This window comes from Bombus terrestris, chromosome 12 (genome assembly GCF_910591885.1).
Source record: "Bombus terrestris chromosome 12, iyBomTerr1.2, whole genome shotgun sequence".
Classification (NCBI taxonomy): domain Eukaryota; kingdom Metazoa; phylum Arthropoda; class Insecta; order Hymenoptera; family Apidae; genus Bombus; species Bombus terrestris.
The window spans coordinates 9048488-9069765 of record NC_063280.1 but is presented as its reverse complement, the minus strand read 5'-3'; the positions used below and the strand labels follow the sequence as shown (position 1 = coordinate 9069765).

The 21278-nt window shown below is 43.8% G+C and overlaps 1 protein-coding gene across 2 annotated transcripts in view; it reads left to right on the top strand.

The window, feature by feature from the left end:
- Positions 1 to 21278, top strand: part of LOC100647990 (insulin-like growth factor 2 mRNA-binding protein 1) — an 88643-nt gene that overhangs the window by 7493 nt on the left and 59872 nt on the right. Inside the window, exon 2 of one of the 2 annotated variants that reach the window (XM_003399692.4) lies at positions 7442 to 7505. In XM_003399692.4, coding sequence (XP_003399740.1) covers positions 7442 to 7505 — 64 coding nt within the window. Of the gene's footprint in view, positions 1 to 7441; positions 7506 to 19431; positions 21247 to 21278 lie in introns of those variants that run through there. The other variant, XM_048410953.1, reaches the window with a different exon arrangement.

The window sequence follows — 21278 nt, the reverse complement described above, 5'->3', positions numbered from 1 at the left end:
ACCGAGTCTCTTCCGAGAAACGCCGCCCTTTGTCCCGGTCGGCTCCACGAAAGAAAAGTGACCGAGTGATTTAATCTACGAACGAACGGAGACCCTGGACTCTTTCTGCTTCTCGCTGTTCCCTATGCCTCTTCTTTTCTTTTCATTGGCGCGTTTCTTTTTTGTCTATCGAAGCCTATGTATGGTCGAATTCAACGGTTCGCATCGTGAGCATTGCTCGAAGAAAATCGCGCCGAAATTACGATTCGTCGACTCCACGAGTTCCGTATTTAACATAGGCGAACAGGAATAAAATAACAAATTCTACCGATACCAATTCGTAGAACAATTGTCACGGAATAACAACTGGTATACAGTATACGTATATCTTTGGATATTCTTTGACAAATGTCTCGATCAAGGTAACCGGACAAATCTTACGGATATTAATGGTTCGATCATCGTGGCGTGATGATAGCGATTTGGTCAATCGTTGTTGGATAACGCGAAGTTACATACAAGTGCTCGAGACATTGGCTTACTATGTTGAAAACAGAGACGTCAAGAGATAGGGGCGTTGACGCGTGTTCATCTTACACGGAGATTCATGAAATATTCGGCCACTTTATACAAACGTGAAATTCTGAACTTTGTCCATTAGTCAGATAAAAGTCGTTATCGTGCGCTGCCGCGCTATGACGTTCACGCTATTAGCGATGTACGCTGTACAAGTAACTTCACGACAATTTCGACAAGTGCCGCTTCGTTTCTTTCGTTTTCAGTATCGTACACTTTCAGGAAGAAACTTTCGTCATTCATATCGTATCGTACGTATATCGTTCGGGCGAGATTGAACACACACGCTGGTTAACTTGGCGTAGTCGATCGCAACGAAATTTAAAATTGATCGATATACCACCTTAGAATACACATAGGAGATTATTTCATCGTCTTATGAATCGCTATCTCATCTTGCGCGCTACAAAATATGTGTAGCCGCGATCGATGCGAATTATCGAGGAAATACGTACTTGATCGACTCGATCGTCATACGTACATGCAACAAGTACGTTGGATCGTCCATAATTTAACAGAAATTCAGAGTCGTTGTAATTTGCGCAACGTTTCTAGATGAAACGACGGTTTCATCGAGGAACGGACTTAGAGAACTTGGTACTTCGATAGAGATGAGAATTTGGGGATATCGATAAGGATATCGTAAGCACGACGAAACGGACGAGTCTAGATACGAAGGTATCGCGGTGTGAAAATCGAATGGAGAGTGAGATTTTGCGTTTGGCGCGCTTTCTGCGGATTCTCAGTCAGGACCTATCTTAACGTGCGTGGGCCCATTCGCTTCATTCGGCAAACTAACCTACCCGTCTAAGTAATCCATTGTGCTTCTCGTGCTCTCTTTGTGTGGCCGCTCTCACGCTGCGAGCGCGGCACAAGGGTGTGCGAGAAGGAGCAAGAAAGGAGAGTCCTTGGCGCGAGAAAGAAGCGGCAAAGGAACGAGCAGGATAGAGAAAGGGGGTGGAACAGAGGGCGAAACAGAGAGAGAAGTATGCCACAAGGCCAACCGAGACCGAAGCAATTTTTGCTTTATTCTTTGCCAGGCCGAAAACGAGCGTGGATCCGACCGACTAACTGCTCCAATTTTATTTACCGCATCGTGTCAAACCCGATCGACGCGACGTCTCTTCGTCCTTTTGTCTTTTCGCGATATCCCGCGGCCTCGCACGATCATTCCTGTTTCTTCTCTGCTGCTCAAATTTCTTTTCAAATCTGTTTTACCACGTAAACAAACTTCATGGGAAGATAGCGCGATTGTCCCCCAAACATATTTATCTTCGTTTATTAAAAGGAACCATCCATCGAACTATTAGTGGCAAGGCAATATTTTTCTTTCGTCCGTTCCAGGGAAAAAGTTTTCATTACTTCCTTTCGCTATTTCGTTCGGTTCGTTTTCGTTTCTTGCTTTCCGACGCGGAATTGAGATTAATACGAAGCCAACGTACACCGTACGTTTAATTACCGTCCCATTAAAAACGGTTCCGACGTAGGTACGTTAAATTACCTTACCGAACGTTCCAGTGTATTTTCTTCAACGAAACGTTACGTTTCCCCGAATAGAAACACGTGCCCTTCCTTATCTGCGCTTCTATAACGAAACGCCTCGTGTGGTTCGTTACCGAATATTCTAGCCACACGCAAATGTTTACCTATACATCGAATCACGCGAATGTTTATATAATTTTATTCTCGAACATTTTTCCTTCAGATGCTGTTATATTCGCGGTCGTTTTGTCTCTGGATCGCGTGTCCTCATACCAGAAGCGATATTTGTCAGGGAAACGGGTTATTTGTCTCTCGATGTTTCAAATGACATCGTTATCAACATCAACGTGCTTGTTTATCGAGTAAACTAGGAAAATTAGATTCGAGGAACAACATCCGATGGCTGACCGATCTTTCAAAAAATTCGATATATGCGAATTCGTTTGAAAATATTAATCGGCAAATTGCAGGGTAGATTCACGCGATTTCGACCCGTGATTCACGATTCGCAAACGATTTCCGTGGGACTGAACTAGCGAGTTGTAACTCAATAGTAATTTATGTACCTAGCCGTGCCAACCGCCGTGTCCAAGGCATCGGTATTCAGCATCGGCCTGGAATGCGCAACAGGAACCTGTTCTCATTCCCATTCCCGCGCAGCGCTACCCAAATATTTTATTACTTCCCCGTGGAGCCGGTGCTCTCTCTAGCTCTCTTTATCTCTACCTCTCTTCCCTTTTTTTCTTTCTCCCTTGCTCGTTGACCGACGCAAGAAACTCCTCGCTGTTATGTCATCCTGTAAGGCTCGCCTTATCGTTGTAGCGATATTTCAAACACTCCGAATACGTCTCGAGATTTCGTAGATGTTCGAGGAATCGATAGTCGTCTAATTTTGCTTCTGGTAATAATTACGTATTAAATATCCGAGGTTACGAACGAGTATTTCGCCAGCGGTGCTTGGCCGAAGAATCGTCTTGGTGTATCAAGTGCCGAGATATGAAAAACGCTGTACTGGCAGCTGAGATACGCGAGGTTTACGTTACCTACGTTGGTGAAGCTATCGAGTATCGAAGCGAACGCTTTCTATTAATAATACACGCGTTATAAATAAACGTTGATAACCGATCAAGCTCGAGATACATAATTCAAGATGATTCACGGCTTCTCGTGCAACTCGCTAATTATATATTTCTTCATCTTTATTCGGTTACGTTGCATGTTCGAACGATTGCTAATTACGTAGATAGATATAATCGTCGACCAAGTGAGCGTCGTTTTACAAATTCGAACGTAACCGGGTTTCGAGGCATGAAAGCCCGTTCGATCGCGTCTCACCGTCAAGCAGAAATTGACGAAATTTAAGTTAGGAACCGGTAAAACGTATCGAGAAAGAGGGACAAAGAGAAGAAGCGAAATGAAAAGGGAAGGCGCGGTGAAGCAAGAGAAAGAGGTGGAAGGAAAGAGCGAGAGAAAAAATGAATATATATTAGATAGATTGCGCGACGACCTCCGGATAGCTCTCCTAAGCTCGGTCTCGCTCGCTCTCGACTCACCTACCTGGCAGTTTTCGTTGTAGGCATCAGCAGGGAAGATGGTGGGTAGGGAGGGAGGAGGTAGGAGCACTAAGGAGACCTTGAAGGCTTGCTAGCCGGGTGCCGGTTAGTACTGACCCACTATAAAGGCACTTGCTATCCTGCTCGTTCAACAGGACAATCTACTATTACTCTCTCCCTCGGGAGAGCCTGCTAACCTACTCTCTTGCCCACATACACCGACTCGATCCGAAAACTCGCTTCTAGACCCTGGCTGCGCTTAGCTCAAACAGCTTCTTTCTCCCTCCCTCCCTCTATCTCGCTGGTTTCTATCCTTTTTCATCCGTGCTCTCCGTCTCTATCCCGTTCACTTTGTCGTCCCTCGTACGCTGCCTTCCCTATCTCATTTCCACTCCCTTTTTTCTGCTCCCTTCTCGCTGCCGTTCTAATACCACCACGGCTACACCCCTCGAGTTCTCGCTATTTCGCTTCCTCTCGCTCCTTCTCTTTCTCTTTTTTTTTCTAGTTCGCTCTCTCTACTCCCTCGTACACGAGTGTGTACGTTACACGAACACACGGCCGCGTACACGAGGCATACGGTATACACGCGGAGCGAACCCCCGAAAAATCTCTGTGTGACTGGGTAAGACGCGCGTACCCTTCTCTACGTATACGAGTGCTTGTTGCGTGTGTCTCTCTTATGCACGAATTTCACCGATGTTTAGAAAGAAGGAGAGAGATTCGAGCGTGTATCGTGTGTAAGTATGCCTGTGTTTGTAGGGAGTACCACCTAGCATAGCAACTGCTGTTTCTGCATTTCTTAGCAGCGCGCCCCATGCGAGATGCCGGTATATTTTAGGCATATAACGGGTGTCCCGTTTTCGAAACAGATGCCTACGCTTCTCTTCGCGGATCGTGCATCTCTCGCGGTTACCCGATAACACGGGTAACTCCTGTAATTGTAACTTCGTATCAGCAACGAGAGCCAGTCCATATCGAAGTTTTACTTCGACGTAGGAATTTTTCCGATTTCGTAACTTGGTATTCGAAACAGGAACGGATCGTCTTGTGGATGAGACTCTTTTCTCGCAAAGCATGTCGAATTCGTTTACGATACAGCAGCAAGGATATAGTATTATACGATGTGGTAATAATTAGCAGGGTAAAAGTTCAAACTTCAACAATAATCTATTTGACTTGATTTGTAAATAACGAGTGCTTGAAGAAGACAACGCGGGTAGTGCAAATATTAAGCTCGTTCGAAAAAATATTCGAGCGTGTGACCGTCGTAAATTTTGACACGATCGGGATCATCGCGATCAAACAGCTTCTACTTAGTTGAAAATTATATTCGCTGGGAGACGACGTTGTAACCTATCGTAATAGCCTACTAAATGGCAAACACGTGAAATCAAGCGTAAAAGCACACGTCGAATTTAACGCAGCATAAGAATCAAATTAAAACCTCGTCAAGTTCTACCTTCCCTTCTTTTTCTTCTCACCTTGTCGCGAATTGGCTTTCGCATGAAACCTGTTGGTACTCAGGCTGAGCACTCGTGCATGGAAACACTTACGAATATTATTGCTACAGGGTGAGATGAACCATTCGAGGGGAGACTTGACACGGGACCATACTAAGTAGCCATTTAAGCGCTACTTCCTCCTTTTCTTTTTTCCCCATCTCTTTCTGCCTCTTTTCACTTTCGAGTACTTACAGAAGATACCGTAACGCCATCTTCTCCTCGTCGTTTTATGTTTAATATACGCATTTCTAATTCATTCGAATTTCCAAGCTAGTCCGCCCGGTAGGTTATATTATATACCCTCATTGTACCAAGCATTCTGCTGCATTTAATAGACTCCTCGCGAACACAATTCCGCCACTCGCCACACGCCATTGTACCCCGCAAGAGAGATCTACCCGGTTTTTCTGAAGCGGACTCGGCTCATTCAAAAAAATACCACTCCGCGCACGAAAATGAGAAGCGCCGAGATCGTTATCGATGTTCAACGACAACGACGACGACGACGACGACGATCTGCGACGGTCTGCCACGATCATCAACAAGCCTGCGTGCCCACTTACTTATGGCGCAAACCGACTGTAACTAATTCATGCGAACACGGATCTCCTTTTCGCCGAACCACTTCTAAATAACTTATTATTGAATCCAACAATTCCTCCTAACTTATAAAGCTATGCAAAACAACTAAGAAAAAGATACAAATACGTCTACTACTCTGTGTATGTGTATTTCGGTATAAATTTTAGACAAAATTATTACGATTAAATGTAAATATCTCATTTCTACCGACCTTTACTGGAAGCTCGTCTTAACGATCAATCCACTGCATTCTGACATCGTTGACTGCCATATTTGACGTCTTGCTGTCCCATTTGTTGAGAAACACCTTTCACCTTTTTTCGTTTTTTTACACCGAGTGCACATCAAACACACATCGTTTTAATCTACGTATGTTCGAGGATCAGGAATTACAAATAAAAGAACTGTTTTTTTTCGTAAATAAATAAATAAAAAGTTTTTCTTCATAAGTTTTCTTTGAAGTAGTTTTTCGAACTTTGCTAGTCGATGTTTGTACATTCCTCCATTTGTAATTATAAAAATCGTTTGGTAGAGGTAGCGCCTTTCGATTGTCATTTTGTAGTTTAAACGAAAATTTTGTTACAAAAGGTTATACGAATTGAAAAGGAGAGATTAAATAAAGTATTCTAATACTTTATTTTGCTGGTATAGCGAACAAGATTGTTTTGATCGTAGATCGTGAGTAGAAATCGCGCCATTTGCTGCCGACCAAGCTATGTTTACATTCCTACGATGGCCTTGTCTTGCGAAGTAATCGAAGCGTATTTCTGTTCACATCTAATCGACTAGAATACTGAAAAAAACACGTCCTTTCGAACAATCTCAGAGTCGAACGGTTTTTTCCCGGAATCGATGAATTAAACGTTTATAATCTATCACGTAATTGACTCTTGTGCACGTCGTGTTAATCACGGTAACTGACTGATTTCAAAACATATGCGCGCGCATCCTCTTGTCGCGAACAGGATGCGCATAAGAAACAATCACAGCCTAATTGCCAATCATGTAACGGATGAGATATTTATTTTTCACGTAACCAAATTTAATTTTGTATACGACGAGCGAAAAGGGTCACTTTCGATGGTCGACAAAAGTGGTTTCGTAGATTTTTTTGGCATTACGTTTAGAAAGAGGAACTGGTTAGAGAAAATTAGATGGGTCTAACTGGCAGAAGACACCTGGTGCCTAGGAAAGGAAATACTCGTGTATACATGCATTTATGTATATGTATGTTGGGACCCTCGGACCGTGTCGAAAAATTCGCTAGCCCGAGACTATGATCACGGATACGTTCACATAACCTCTTGATCCTGATTAGAATATGAGTAAGGTATGCGATAGTTTCAAATCAGTGCAGTGATTTTTATGCCGTTAGACGTTGTATATGTGCAAATCAAAACCCGGAAGCAACCGCCAAGTTCCACTTTTCAAAACCGGTGTACAGCATATTTTTCCATGAGAAAATATCCCATCGGTAGCTCTGACCAGGGTCAGAGTTCAAATGTACCATTGGTTCAAACAGGTTGTCCAAACTGACCCAATAAACCAATTCTCCTATTTCCTTGATGCTATGAGAAAATTCAAGCCTATTTCGTATTTATGTACCATTTATTCGGTTATCTTGCCTTTGGTTTTCTTTTTCCTTTGTAATATATAACAAACTATATTTATTTAAATATAACTTTTCGAATAATAGTAGAAACATATTTGATATCCGTAGTATTGTTTATAAATATGCTTTAAAATTGTGTTCTTTTCTTGTTTCAGGATATACCTATCTCGGATCAGTGCTTGTCGTGGAGCCATCCGTAGCTAGTGGACCGAAGAAACGGTAAGTTTTAAATATTTTTATAACTTAGTTCGCGTGAAATCGTGTCTGAATTTCATACCACGGTATCGCATTTTGACTAGAAACTAAGCGTATCTAGTAGTCCACTAGCTAAGACATACGTTGCTCGGTTGATCGGCGATATTCTCGACTAAAACGCCTTTGCGATAAAACGCTTTGCTTTATACATCGCGTTACTTGGTATGCAAATATGTACGTATTAAATAAATTAGTCATGAATCGTCTTACCGTGGTTGTAATCAAAATTTATTCGGTCAACGAATATCGTTAACCGCTGTCCTTTAAACGGTCGTAAATTTGGCGAGCGTGCAGGAAACGCCTGGTCGAATTACACTTATATTATACATTAAGTATTTCCAGAAAGTTGCTCAACTTCTCAGGTTCTGCTACCGTGCGGATAGCGCCGAACCAACTTGTCCTTACGTGCTAATAGTCCATTTGTCTTCGAAAAATTTTATATAATCGCTTACACAAACTTCAACAGGGGTTATTAACCTTAGGCAATTTCTCGATCAAAAGAGAGATCACGCGTAATGCCGGCATAACGAGGTGCATAATTGGCCGCACGCGAGTAAATGCGCGCGAGCGCGCATACACGAGAGTTTGAACTCGTGCCGAACGTGTCCAAGCAAAAATCGTCGAGGATTATCCGCAGTGGAACTCATTCGCGTCATAGAATTTTGAATAATTGTCGGATACCATCAAAGGAATCGTACGGTTAGCTCTACGAAACAAAGATGGCCAATTACATACCTCGCTCGAGGTTCGACCGAAGCGAACTTCCTCGAAAACTTCGTTATCTATTGTTATGCAAATTTCCGCGGTATTCTTTTATCGCGATTGTTTCTGTCGATAGGAGCATAGGTGCCGTAATGGGATAAACAATGTTACAATTCTAGCATCGTTAAATGGCGTCGTTCTATATTTATGCATGGAAATTTGTAGAATATGAATTACATTTGCACCATTTTTTTTGCATGCTGCCACATATATTACGCACACATGGATCGCTGGTACGTATCTATTGCCACTATTATCCGTTGATCGTATTTGTCAACGGGCGTCAACATTAATTTGTTCGCTGAAAACCTACACCTACACGATCGTTATTAGCGCAACTCCTTTGAAATTAAATCGTCCTTATATCTTTGCTCTGGCTGAATTTCTATTACAAAGGAGTTTGACGTTGTTCGATGAGCATCTTTTAATCAAGAAATTTTTACGTCGATATCGATTTATGCTTCGTAAGTGGAGGATATGAAATTGATCGAAAGTGGCATTTGATCGATCGTTAATTATCGTTTACTTCGATCGATATTATTGTTTTGATCGAAAACTTTCTACTCGGAGCTTCTTCCTAGTAGGAACGTTTGGGAGCCTCTGCGCATCGAGGCAGCCTCCTCCTCGACGGTGAGCAGGCGTTCGAAAAAAATGTGGCACCTGCCTTCTCCTTACGAGCCCCGAGCTGAGTCCAGGCTGCTCGCTCGTGCCACAACTGCAATCTGTTATTTCACCATCCCCCAACCTCGTTCCTTTCTCCGTTTCTCTTCTCGGTTATTCATACCACCGATTCCTGTTGCCACAAGAAACCTTATCGACGATAGGAACGTGCAAAGGTATAAACCGGGGATTTGTTGCCGGTCATAATGATACTCGACAGCAGATAAGAGCAATTAAATGCAACGTGCAATGAATGCAGGGTAAAACGAGCCGTACGTGCGATCGCTTTTAATTCGGTTGTCCGATCGCATCGACGATGTAAAATATATAAAGTATCATTTTCCATCGTAACACGGTAAATGCAATTTTTCTTCTCTATCTCGATGCTTAACATGCGATACGTGACGCGCGTTGTTTTGGACCTTGCCATAGCGAAAGGGTTAAATTAGGGCAACGAACGTAACCGTTGTGCCGTAGATTGTAAATGAAATTTTTTGTCAAGATAGCTGGCAAGGAGATTAGGCGGGGAGGTCGTCGGTCGACAATAGACAGATTGACAATTCAGAGGGACGAGTATCACTTCCGAGTTGTCCTCTTTGCGTAGCTCGGAAACTCGCGTATCAGCTTCCTGCAGCGAGTGTTGCTCTTCCATTTTTAATGTTTAGGACCGACGCATGGCTAAACATTCATTTCCATATAAGCCGATATGTTTCAAATGTAAAGTACTCTCATACGGTGGTTACAGTGATGAAGAAGAAAAGACGAGAATAGATGGAGAAAGAAAAAGGAAGATGTCCAAGAGAAACGAACTGGTACGAGCGAAAACTAGTTTAAGGTCCGAGGGTCTCACCCCTCAAGAATCCTTACAATGATTCCATGGGATCCACCGCGTTTCTGATTCTATTTCCTTTAACTGGCTCTATCGGCCTCTTTGTGTTAAGTCCGCCAATGTGTGACGTTATTCTAGCTTCGCGAGTGTGAGAACCGAACGGAAAATTCGTAACGAATGGTGACAATTATATCATCGTGCGACTCTATCCATGCTATTATCAGCACGTTTATTTTCATATGCTAAATATATGCCTTGCCTTCCTTTCTTTCGCGTGTACGCATCTTCAAAAGTGCAGGCAGTTAATAGAGAGTTAAAGATTCGAAGATCTCGCCGTGATCGATGAGATACTTTAAATGTCAATAGAAATTTTTGATGGGAACGTTGGATGTTTTCATGGTTTGTGACGTAGCACGGTCGGAGAATACATTCGATTCCCGTGCGATTTAGATCGCTTCGTTCTCACTTCTGTGGTTTTCACGCAGACATACATAATTCAGAGACGGTGCGCTGCGCGGTCGATGCTTCTTCGAAACTTTCGAAGTCATGCACATGCTTAATCAATTTAATGCGATGACCGCAAAGACTGCTTTAGACTGGCCGAAAAACAGCACCACTTTGTGGTGCATCCACGTAACATAGGCACGTGTATCGTACGTTGGAATAGTGGCAAACCGGCTTGTACGAGATGCAAATCGAAACGCAGTCGCGCGTAATATTTACATGGAAAACGTATCGACGTCCGATCGAAACTTTGCTTCTTCTTTTTCCTAATAAGCGCGCAAAGATAATCGGTATTTATTTACCAAGCGTATAAATAACAGCGATCTAACGTCTGGATCTACGATCGGACGAACAAAATACATACCACTTGACAAGCTTCCACGTTCAGGTGTCAAGTGGATATCTCATAATACGAAGTGCACGCGAACCGCATGTTTTTCCACTTGCACACGCGGGTCTGCACTTTTCCCATTTGCATAACAACGCCGCTGCACCTCGCAGCGCGTATCAGGTCATTCAGGTCGTACGATAGGAAGGGTGCATGGGGGTAAGTTAGACCCCTGCAGCCGGTGGTCACCCGGCTGACTGAATGCACTTTGTTTGCATTTCCTGCACCGAAGTGCCGCCGTTTGTCTATATCACTTGTCCCCTCGGCTTCATAAACCGCAAACAAATGTTCGCATCGTTGATGCGGGGGAAAACGAATAAAAAACTGCCACGAGAGCTGCCGAGGATGCATCTTTCCGTTCGATGCGATGCACACGTTCTCTCTCTCCTTGTTTCTCCACCGTTCCGCCTATCTTTCTCCTTGTCCTTCCTGTCTTTCTCTTTTCTTCGAGCGAATCGTTGCACTCGGCGCGTGCCAACCTCGTGCCCTTCTCCGGTGGTGTACCCCCTCCCTCGCCTTGCATTTAATTCTGCCTCTCCTCGTCCTCCACCCCTTTCGACTCCCTACTTTTCTCCGGCTACCCCACCCAACCCCGTTACCCTTCTCCCTCGCTCTCTCTCTTTCTCTCCTTTTCTCTCTCTCTCTCTCTCCCTCTCCCCCCGTCAACCAACAACCCACTCCACCCCACCCCCCTGAGTCGTGGTGCATCTTGCATGCACTTGTTGCGTCAATGCACAGCCGGCTGCTTCGGCACGCAGCGCAGGCGCAACTCGAATTTCTGGATGTTGTTGATACTTTTTTTATCGGAACGAAGGGAACGGTGGTGCGTGTGCGATGCGTTTCGAACGCGATAGGATTACTACGAGAGACAGTTAGCGCGGATCAACGCGAAAGAACATCAGGATACCGAAAGTAATACGTTTATTGAATTACGGAGATGCCGGCGCGGTGCAGTTTATTCGCACGTGCGATTTCTCTTCGTTAAAGGAGATGGACGTGAATGTGGAAACGAGATATCGCGTAATATAACGTAACGTTGCAAACGCGTAACACGTAGCCGCGTTTCTTGCGTTATATCTCGACAGTGTTCGTTACTTTTGCCGTTTCGCTCATTTTCCTGTCTCGATGCACGCATTACTTTTTCCAATTTTTGCGATATATTAAAGCAGCTCTCTCGTTTGTCGTTTCTCGTTCCAATCGACACTAGTAAAAGTAATAAATTCTTTTTAACTTTTAAACTTTCATACAGAGAACGTTACGTATTTCTGAGAAATTGCCGATATAACGATCATTACGATATCGCGTAAATATTTTGCCTATATAAGAGCACAATCGATAATAGGAAGCATCCGCAAGTTTAAGGTTAAAGGACGCTCGTAAAAAGTGGAACTAGCGGCGAAAGTAGTAGGCCATTCTCCGGTGAATTACGCTCGTTACAAATACAGGCTGGATTTGTAATACCCTGGCTGCACTTGTTGCATCTATGTCGAATGCACTGGTGCTCCACGCAAGCGCCGTTTGCCAAAGCTAACTTCACGAATTTTCTTCCTGCCCGATGGCATTCCATAAATTAACTTTTTTCCAGCCGTGTTCCTCGTTCCTGAACTTTCAAGTTTTTACTTTGTTCAAACTTTTTCAAACACTGTGAAATACGCGGTGTTACCGAGTTAGCAAAGAAGTTTCTCCTTTCGAAAATCTCCTCGTACTCGTCGACTTGTCACCTGTTGAAACGCGATTTCAATATAATAAACGCTGTTTTTACGCCTGACTTTCGACTAGAATTCTCGAGTAATCCTTCGTGCGACGATTCTTAGCAAATTCTCGCGTATGAAGCCGGCCTAGATAAACACAGGGCTGGATCGTTTGTCGTTGCTATCCTTTCGCACACTTTTCCTTTTCTTCGGTCCGGTTGCCGCGATTCTTTTTTCTGCGAGAAGCAACTGCTACCAGTGGCTTCGTATGTCGGCAGAGCGAAAACAAAACGATACAACGGGACCCGCCCGGTAGGATCGCTCCTTCCGATGTTTGCTCAAAGTATCTTCCTACGAGCCTCGAGGGACGATATCCTGACGAGGAGGAGCTCGATACGCGTCTTCGTGCAGCTGCGTTCACACAACAGGCTAACGTGGCTCCTTTGGAATTGTCTTTCGAAAATTTCATTGACCGATAGGTTGATCCTTGCGAGAGAATTTGGATCGAATTAATTTTTGTTTCTCAGAAACGATCATTTTTGTCTGGCTACGATGCTTTGCGTAACCTTGCTACCTAACCCTGATCTTTTTCATTTCTGTTTATTGTCTGTTTCATTGCCTTTAATTCTGAGCTTATGGAATACCTGGATCTTTAAGATCCTGCAATCTTTGCTGTTTCGATACGACGCTTATGATAGAAGTTTAAGTAACGAGATTATTTCGGTGCAAGGAATCGCGTACGTATAAGTTAGCTGTAGCGAACTAACGCGAGGGAGCCTTTGAACGTAAGCCAAGAAGCTTCGATCGAAATTACCGATCAGCTGCTCCGGGCTGTTAGTCGCGGAAAGTAATTTACGCTCTTAAGTAATGCGCCGGAAACGAAAACGTAATTATCACCTAGACCTCTTACGAGCTGATTAATGATCCAATTGCTCGTCCAACGTAAATTGTCGATTTACAGGCTTCGAAGTCAGTCAGTCTACGAGTAGGAAACGGTTGGTCGATTTTTCCGAATTGTAATCGATTAGCCGACGATTTGAAATCTTCGAAATAGATGGTGGCCGTGCTCTCGAAAAGTTCCGAAATAGCCACGGTATTTCCGAAATAACCGGCAGCTTATAGAGCGAAGTAAAACAGCTGGTTTCGGGCGTAATTAATATTCCCAAAGTGGAATGGAGGAACGTATAAAAGCTGTAATGCCACGATTAAAACAGCTTGGCTGCGAGCGTGTGTGTGAATTATGTTTTTTCAGGATATTAAATCTTGCACGGTTTTATCGTGAATGTTGGTGCAGGTCGTTCCCCTTGTTAATAGCTATTAATCATTGGCGAAGGAAAGGGCACGTAAGAACATTAAGTCAAGATGACGATAGCTTTCTTTTGCAGCAAAAAGTGGAGGTGGTTTGGCTTGCTTTTTGTTTTTTCTACCCGGCCGTTTTCATCGCATGATTCCTTATCACGCGCAGATCCACAGATGAGCAGAGATCGTCACGGTAAAAAAGAAAATTACACGGGTATGCGCGTGTACAGACTTGGCACAATCCGCAGGTGTAAAGGGCCTCGCTTAATTATCTCGAAATTGAGGCACGCTGACGTGCAATAAGCGTTATGTACCCTCACCCCTCTGGTGTATGCGCCTCGTGTTCCCCGGGCTCGCTGTTTTCACTTCCCCCGTGCGTCGATGCACTTTCTCACCGTTGTAACGTCAATGGTTCCGCTTTAAGGCGTTACAAGCAGAACGGCGGATCGTAAAATCTTGGACGGTGTTAGGGAAGACGCGATTTTTGTTGCTGAACGCAGCTGCCGGCCAAAGTCACGCTCGATGCCTTAATTTTGAATTGTTCTACCGGAACGATTTAGTTTTATGCCGTGGCCCGGATCGCGTCTTTATAAGGGGTGCAGCCAAGAACGCGGATCGATTTTCGTAATCGACTCGGATTCGTTTTGATCGAACGGTAAGGGAAATTTCCGAAATCGCGTACGTAGGAACCGATTTCCCGGAACGATGGTCGTAACGAGGCGAGCGAATAGAATCGAACGAATGCTGTAAGAATATAAGCTTAAGTTTAAAGAGGATCGGACGATGTACGCGTTGCGACCATGTTACCGGAACAACGAAAGCGAAACTCTCGGAAACGTTGTACGTATCGAGAGGTTTCACTTTTGACAAATTGAAACTTTGCACAGTAGCTGGTACGATAGCGTAAAGGTGATTTTAACGGCGATGCCTCTTAATTGGCGTGACCGACGCAAAAGGATGCCGTGAAAAAGAAACCCGCAAGAATATGCACGGATCACGGAAGACGCGCTGCACCTGGCCAACCAACCGGTCAGATCGGTATCTTGGCGACGCGGTTATTATTAATTCTTTTTTGTTCTCTCACAGATAGACTGCGATTAATATGCATGTCGCGGAGGCCTCCAATTATCCGCTGTACGAAACTTTTTCTTCTTGCCGAGTGTCGCGAACGTTTCTCCTTTCTTACGTCATAGTTTCTCGTCTTTTCATCTACAAAGGACGCGTACGATGGAAAGACGGATCGAGTTGACAAAAGTTTCGCTACTCAAAGAGGTAAAAAACCACTCGAGAGTAAAAGCGAAATCACGATACAATTACGAAAGCGAACGCGACTTAAAACGTAAGTCGCGCCTAAAGAATCGAATAACGAGCGTTCGATTTCAAAGTTACTTTGGTCGTTCGAAAATTCATACGAAGGTTTGGCGTGAAAGAAAATACTCGTTTAATTATGATCTATATACATATACATATATTTTTATTATATTTTTTGTTCATCGTGGAAAACGCATCAAGGAAAAGTAAGATTATCCCAATCCTAAATATCCTATCTCGATATCCTTAAACTCCTGTATCCTTACCTATCTTACAGCTTCCCGTTTCCTTGTTTTAGGGGTAGCGGCGACGCCCTACCGGAATCTTCAGTTGGCCAAGTTGGCAGTGGTTGGAGGTGAGTCATTTTTTCCCAGCCTCTCCGCTTTACTCACTGACCTGTAAGACACATATTTCCTGCCACTGAACGTTATACGATATCCCGAAAAACAGTCTCACGAACAAATACATCACACGAGATGAACGAGACCACGTTCGTTTTTTTTATTCAATTACCGTGAAACGTTTCAATTTCGGTTTGTTTACGATAAAGTATCGAGTGAAAAGCACGAGTCGATCGTTATTCGTACGAGTTAACGATTCAAAAACAACACGGTGCACTTTTCGTGGCGAATCCGCGTCTTAATGTTAAGTAACCAGGTCTATCTCGATTCTGTACGTTCTCTTAAAACAAAAGCTTTGATAAATATTTGAGACTAGACGTTTATCGAATACCAAATGCGCGAATGCCATCAATTTGTTGCAAATTTACAATTAATTCGCTCATAACCGCGCAAATTGGAAAATTCGTTTATTTGTAAATACGGTTGTAACGTGTATTTTATTCGTCGTCGATCCAATCTTCTCATATACTTCTCATTAATTGTACGATAAGAAAAGGATAAATCATTGCACTAACTTTCCTAAAAAATACCATTTTTTCGATCGGATTTTCTTTACGGAATAAAGCAGTATTGGATAGCAGCGGAGAAAGCTTTCCCAGCCTGTCCTGAGACATCCGGACTCCTGGTGCGAAAATTCTTCAAGGGTGCGTGGCCACTATTGATTCCAGGGATCCGCCACCCTTACGCACCCTCGCATTTCTCTTTCCCTCTCTCTTTTCCCCCGTTACCCTCTCTGTCCCCACCTAAATTCTCCCTTTTCCCCTTGTACACCGACGTCTTCTATATTCCCCTTGGAGGACCCTTTCCTCCTGGCCCGAATTACGTCGCTCCTCCTTGCTTTCCTTCCATCGGCTGATCCACCCTGGAGGGGTAAAAGCCGCTCTCGTTCGTTCCCTTCGTCTCGGATCGCTCGTTTCCACGGCCGTCCCAGTTATTAAACTACCCACCCCACGATTTTATGGAATCACGTGGATCGCATTGCCATTCGAAATTACGTTGATAACAGCGGCCAAGTAATTATATTCGGTCGCATTCGTACGCTTACGATCCGGTTTACGTAATCGTTTAAAAAACCTAACCGGCTTTAAGAAACAACACGCGGCGTTGGAAACGCGCGTAAATTCAAGGGCGTCGTTCAAGATTCTTGGAAATATCGTTTTCCTAAGAGCGACCCGCTCTTAGCCTTGAACGATACAATCGAACGAGGATAGTTTCCACCAAGGTCGACAACAGATCCATTAATTTTTATACGCCCGGAAACCATTTACCGATCCCACGCTAGGTCTTGGCCACGCTTCATTGATACCGATATTTACGAGCCGTGCAACTATTAATTATCTTTAAACACTGCCTTAACCTACCCCAACCGTCATTACCGCGTGGAACAAAGAGCCGCCACGCTCGCAAGTCCACACTTTCGTCCGGGCATGAATGACGAACCGAATTCGATGCTATTTCGTACTCGCATGATAGAACGACGATATATAATTTTCGAATTACTGCAGTCGATCTACGAGTAAATTTTACGTACGATCAGATTCTGCGAAAACGCTGCGAAAGCTCGTCGATATTTCGTTTCTTCGTCGGTTCGTCCGATTTGCGTCGTGTCGATTGATATATTTTTATCGAGTCCGCGAGTAATAAGCTAGTAAGGTAGGTGCGACGATTTCTTTGTCTGGTAAAGGGAAAATAAGTCGCAAACTGTGGAAGACGGTTCCAGGAAGCTGATGTGGATTTATGCTCGATGAAGAGGATAATCGATTGATCATTTAACGAATTAGTCGATGGAGGCTAAGAGGGAAGAAAAAGTGTGCGACAAACGACGCTAGAGCTTTTACGTGCTGACCCGATCATGTGACTCTCGACGATATATTATGGAAAATACATGTTACGGTTTTTATTATTAATTCGCGAGAATTGTCTATGTTCCGGCAGATTATTCGCCTCTATATGCATTATTTGTATATCACTTTGGTTCGAACATCGATGTTATCGAGGAACAACGATGCCTGGCTTGAGTATTCTTATTAAATCGATAAATCAAATTATACTTTTTCCTGTTTGTCTGAAACTTTATTCGACGATGAACATCGGAAAAGTCGTTTCGTCTAAGCATACACGAACGATTGGATTTTTATTTGTTGCGTCGAAAAGAACGGTATTTCTATCGCTCGTTAAGTTACCCTCTGTAATAAAAATTCATAGTGAAACCACGCGACCACATAGCACGCTCAAAATTCAAGTTCGACCCGGTGTTCTAACTGGCTGTCCACTTGTTTATAATGGATCAACGTTTCTTCGGTTATGTGACCATTCCCCTCGCGGTGTTCCCTTCTCTTTTTCTCCTTTTTTTTTCTCTTTCTTCGAACCCCCTTGGCGTAATTCGGTGATTCGTAATCATCGTTTGTTTTCTTCCGGAAGAACATGACGCAAGTTGTACAGGTGTGCCATTCAGATCAAATGCCAGTAGAACTCGTCTCGATATACTACACGGCATTGGCCGCGGAATGACCGAATTTAAACTCGCTAAGGATAAATGTATATTCCTTTTATGGTTGCGAGGAATGTACGAAACGAAAGACCATAGATCGATATTTAGTTTGACGTGATCTAGATGTAGAAGAAACCGAGTGATTCTAAACGGACATTTTTTTTTTTTACAAATGGTATTTTATAACGTACGAGGGACGTACTAGGATTGCTTTCGATTCTGACAGAGCATAACGAAACTCAATTATGGTAGGTGTTTGAACGCATCAGAAATTCAAGTGCCATCCGGCCATAGAGTTCTGTGAATGATAAATCTAGTTCAAGGATAACACCCTCGTCATTGCCAAAGATAATGAGGATGAAACGTGAGCGCAGAAAAGCCAGGAATATCCGTGGTCGACCTGCACCCATATACCTGCAGGCATGCACAAAAGAAAGGCGAATCCTTCCTTCCTACCTGGCCGAACAAAGCGAGACCTCCGTAACGGAATCAATCCTGTAGTTCTACGGAGAACCAGGAATCCGTACTTCCAACGTTCGGTAAAACTCTATGCATAGATTCGAAGGCTCGACGACTGTACTTTGCCGATTCGAAGGTTAATGAATCGTGAGTGAAATGCACGTGAAATAACGTACAGAGCGGTGTCTTTTAGAACTTGGCGGTGGTTGGGCACTTGTAATCTCCCCTTTTTCGACTCACAAGTTGATCAGAGAAGCACTCTTGACTTTGTAGAGGCAAAGGGTGAAGCGTTACGTTTCTTATTTATCTGGCAAGTCGATGGTACGAAACGATATATTTCAAATGAAAATTTTCCGAAATCTAGCACGGTAATTTATTATTAAATTTATGTTTATATATTTCAAACTGTCTACGTTACGATCGTTCAGGTTTTCCATGAAACAGAAAAAATTGTATTTGTACGATATAATAGACGGTAGGGTACGTATTTAGAAGTATGGATAATTGAATACCGAAGGAAAGTCGTGGAAACTCGGTATACGCGATGACTCGATTTTTATCTCATCCGACACTTTTACGTTGTTCACGTTCGCAGCACACTTCGCAGAAGTGCCATAAATTAGGTAGCAGGAGAATGGAGCGAGAAATGGAAAAACAACTTTTAGTGTTTACCGGCATCCATCAGATGGCGACTCTGTACACGAGCAACGTGGTACGCCAGTCGTGTGAAAATACGAGAAATGTACGTGTTTAATAGATAGTTGAATGAAATCTATCGCGAGTATTGTTTTTTGTCGAAAGCGAAGAGAAGAAAGGTACGTTGAACGCGACGATGGAAAAAACGACGAGCAGCAAGATGGCATTCGTGCGAAGAAAATGTACCAGCTTTGATATACCCACGCAGGATAGTCGAGGAGAACGTTTTCCTATTCACCCTTCTCTGTCGAGTCTCACACGCCGGTACGATGGTCTATGTCTTTGGTGGGGACGAACAGTAAGGCTTCCCCTTGATCGGGAGAGGGAGGAACAGTTGGTGGAGGGGAGGAAACCCGGTTAATGGTGGGGGTATATTGGGCGCGGCCTAGGACGGCCGCGCACCGCGTTGTTATAAAAATAATATCAGTGTACGACCGCGCTTTCTCGCCAGATATCCCGGCCAATATAACCGCCGTCAGCGTAGCACGCTGCTGTTAGTCGTGTGTGTGTTTTTCTTCCGATTCGACATTCGTGTGCGTTCGCGCTTTTCGATAGGTGTGCGTTAAACTCGGACGAGAATCTGCCTGTCTCGACGCGCATTTATACCCCATTGATCGTCGCGTATTCGTCGTGATCGCAAGCAGCGCTGATCGAAACGCTCGGCAAAAACGGAGAAAGGGGTAGTAGAGAACGAAAGGGAGGGAAAGATAGAGTAAGAGAAAGAGGGAGAGAGAGAGAGAGAGAGAGAGAAAGAGAGAGAAAGAAAGAATCATCGGAGAACAGAGAAAGGACGACGCACCTACGTATACGTGCACTGAGTTAAGGCCAGTGTCATTTACGAATATACTAAAACGCAGTCGCACGGTAAAGAGGCCGGGTGTCGTGTCACTTCGTATTCGGTAGAGTAAAACGGCGTATCGGTACACCACCTTTGTAACACGACCGATTAATCCACGTGCGTCTTCGACGTATACGTACATGTATATAAGTGTTACGTACAAAGAGAGGATCAACGTAATTGCGAGAGGAGGACGTATCTTTTTTTTTTTCTACCGGCGTTACTAACCCGTTGTGTCATCGCGTAAAACGGTGTCCATCATTCTTCTTGTTCTTCTTCTTCTTCGAGAGCAGTAGCGGGAACCGGATAACGCACAGTCCCGAGATCGTACTGATCAACCAATCACGTACGAGCACTAGACTGTCTGTTCAGTTTAGTTGGTAAAAGTGCTCGCGCGTCTTCGATACGTGGAGGGATTTCTCCGTTAGTTAGAAAGAGAGAAGGAGAGACGGCAGCGTGCGCAAGGAAGAAGGAGAAAGCGGTGGTAAGGGAATCGAGGGGAAGGGGTACGGTAGTAGAAAGCCGCCGGAGCAAGGAGGAAAGTACGGAAACTACTCCACCCGCAAGAGTTTCTTTTCGGCCGTCGTTGAGAGAACAAGAGATCAACGGCGAGACTCGTTCTATCATTTGAAAGGAAATTACCGTTAGCAGTGTGCCGCGTGGATTGTCTTTAAATCGTTATTTCGTTTTTCTTTTTGTTTGCCACGCTGTCTCGCGAGGCCTTTAATAATCGTTACCGATTATCGTGTGCCACGCGTGGTCGTCGTGTGTCATCATTGTGAAAAGGGTGAAGGAAGAAAGACACCGATATCGTGTGTTCAAGGAAAGAGACGAAGCGTGTGCCGGAGAATCTGGAAAAAAGAGGGAGAAGGAACACGCGTGGAGGAGTACGGAATTAAGGAGGCGAGAGAGGACGCTGCTATACGGAGAACCGAGAGAAAGAGTTTATACGTGGTGTCTTGACCGTGTATACGCTGTGCGTCTTTTCCTTTTCCTTTTTCTTGCTCTCCTCTCTTTCATTCGTGCTCGTTCTGTCGCGCGAACGAGAAATCAGCCAGTGTTTAGTGCCAGTGTTTGTCTACCTCAGTCGATTAGCGGTAGCTAACGGCGAAAAGCTGCATTATAAAAGATATTTAGAAGAAAAGATAAATTTATATATATATACATAATATATAATATAATATATATTATATTGAACAGTGCTAAATACAACTTCGAGTATTGTTGTAAATAATTCGTCGGTTTTTGTGTGAAATTGGCAACGAACATTAACAACAACAGAAAATCATGTCCCTGGATAAGTTTGCAGACGGTAGCGTTTTGGTAAAGGATGTGGAGTGTTTAGAAATGGAGGAGAAAAACGGCGATGCCACGAGGTAAATTAGTCATCCTCTATTTACGAATCTCC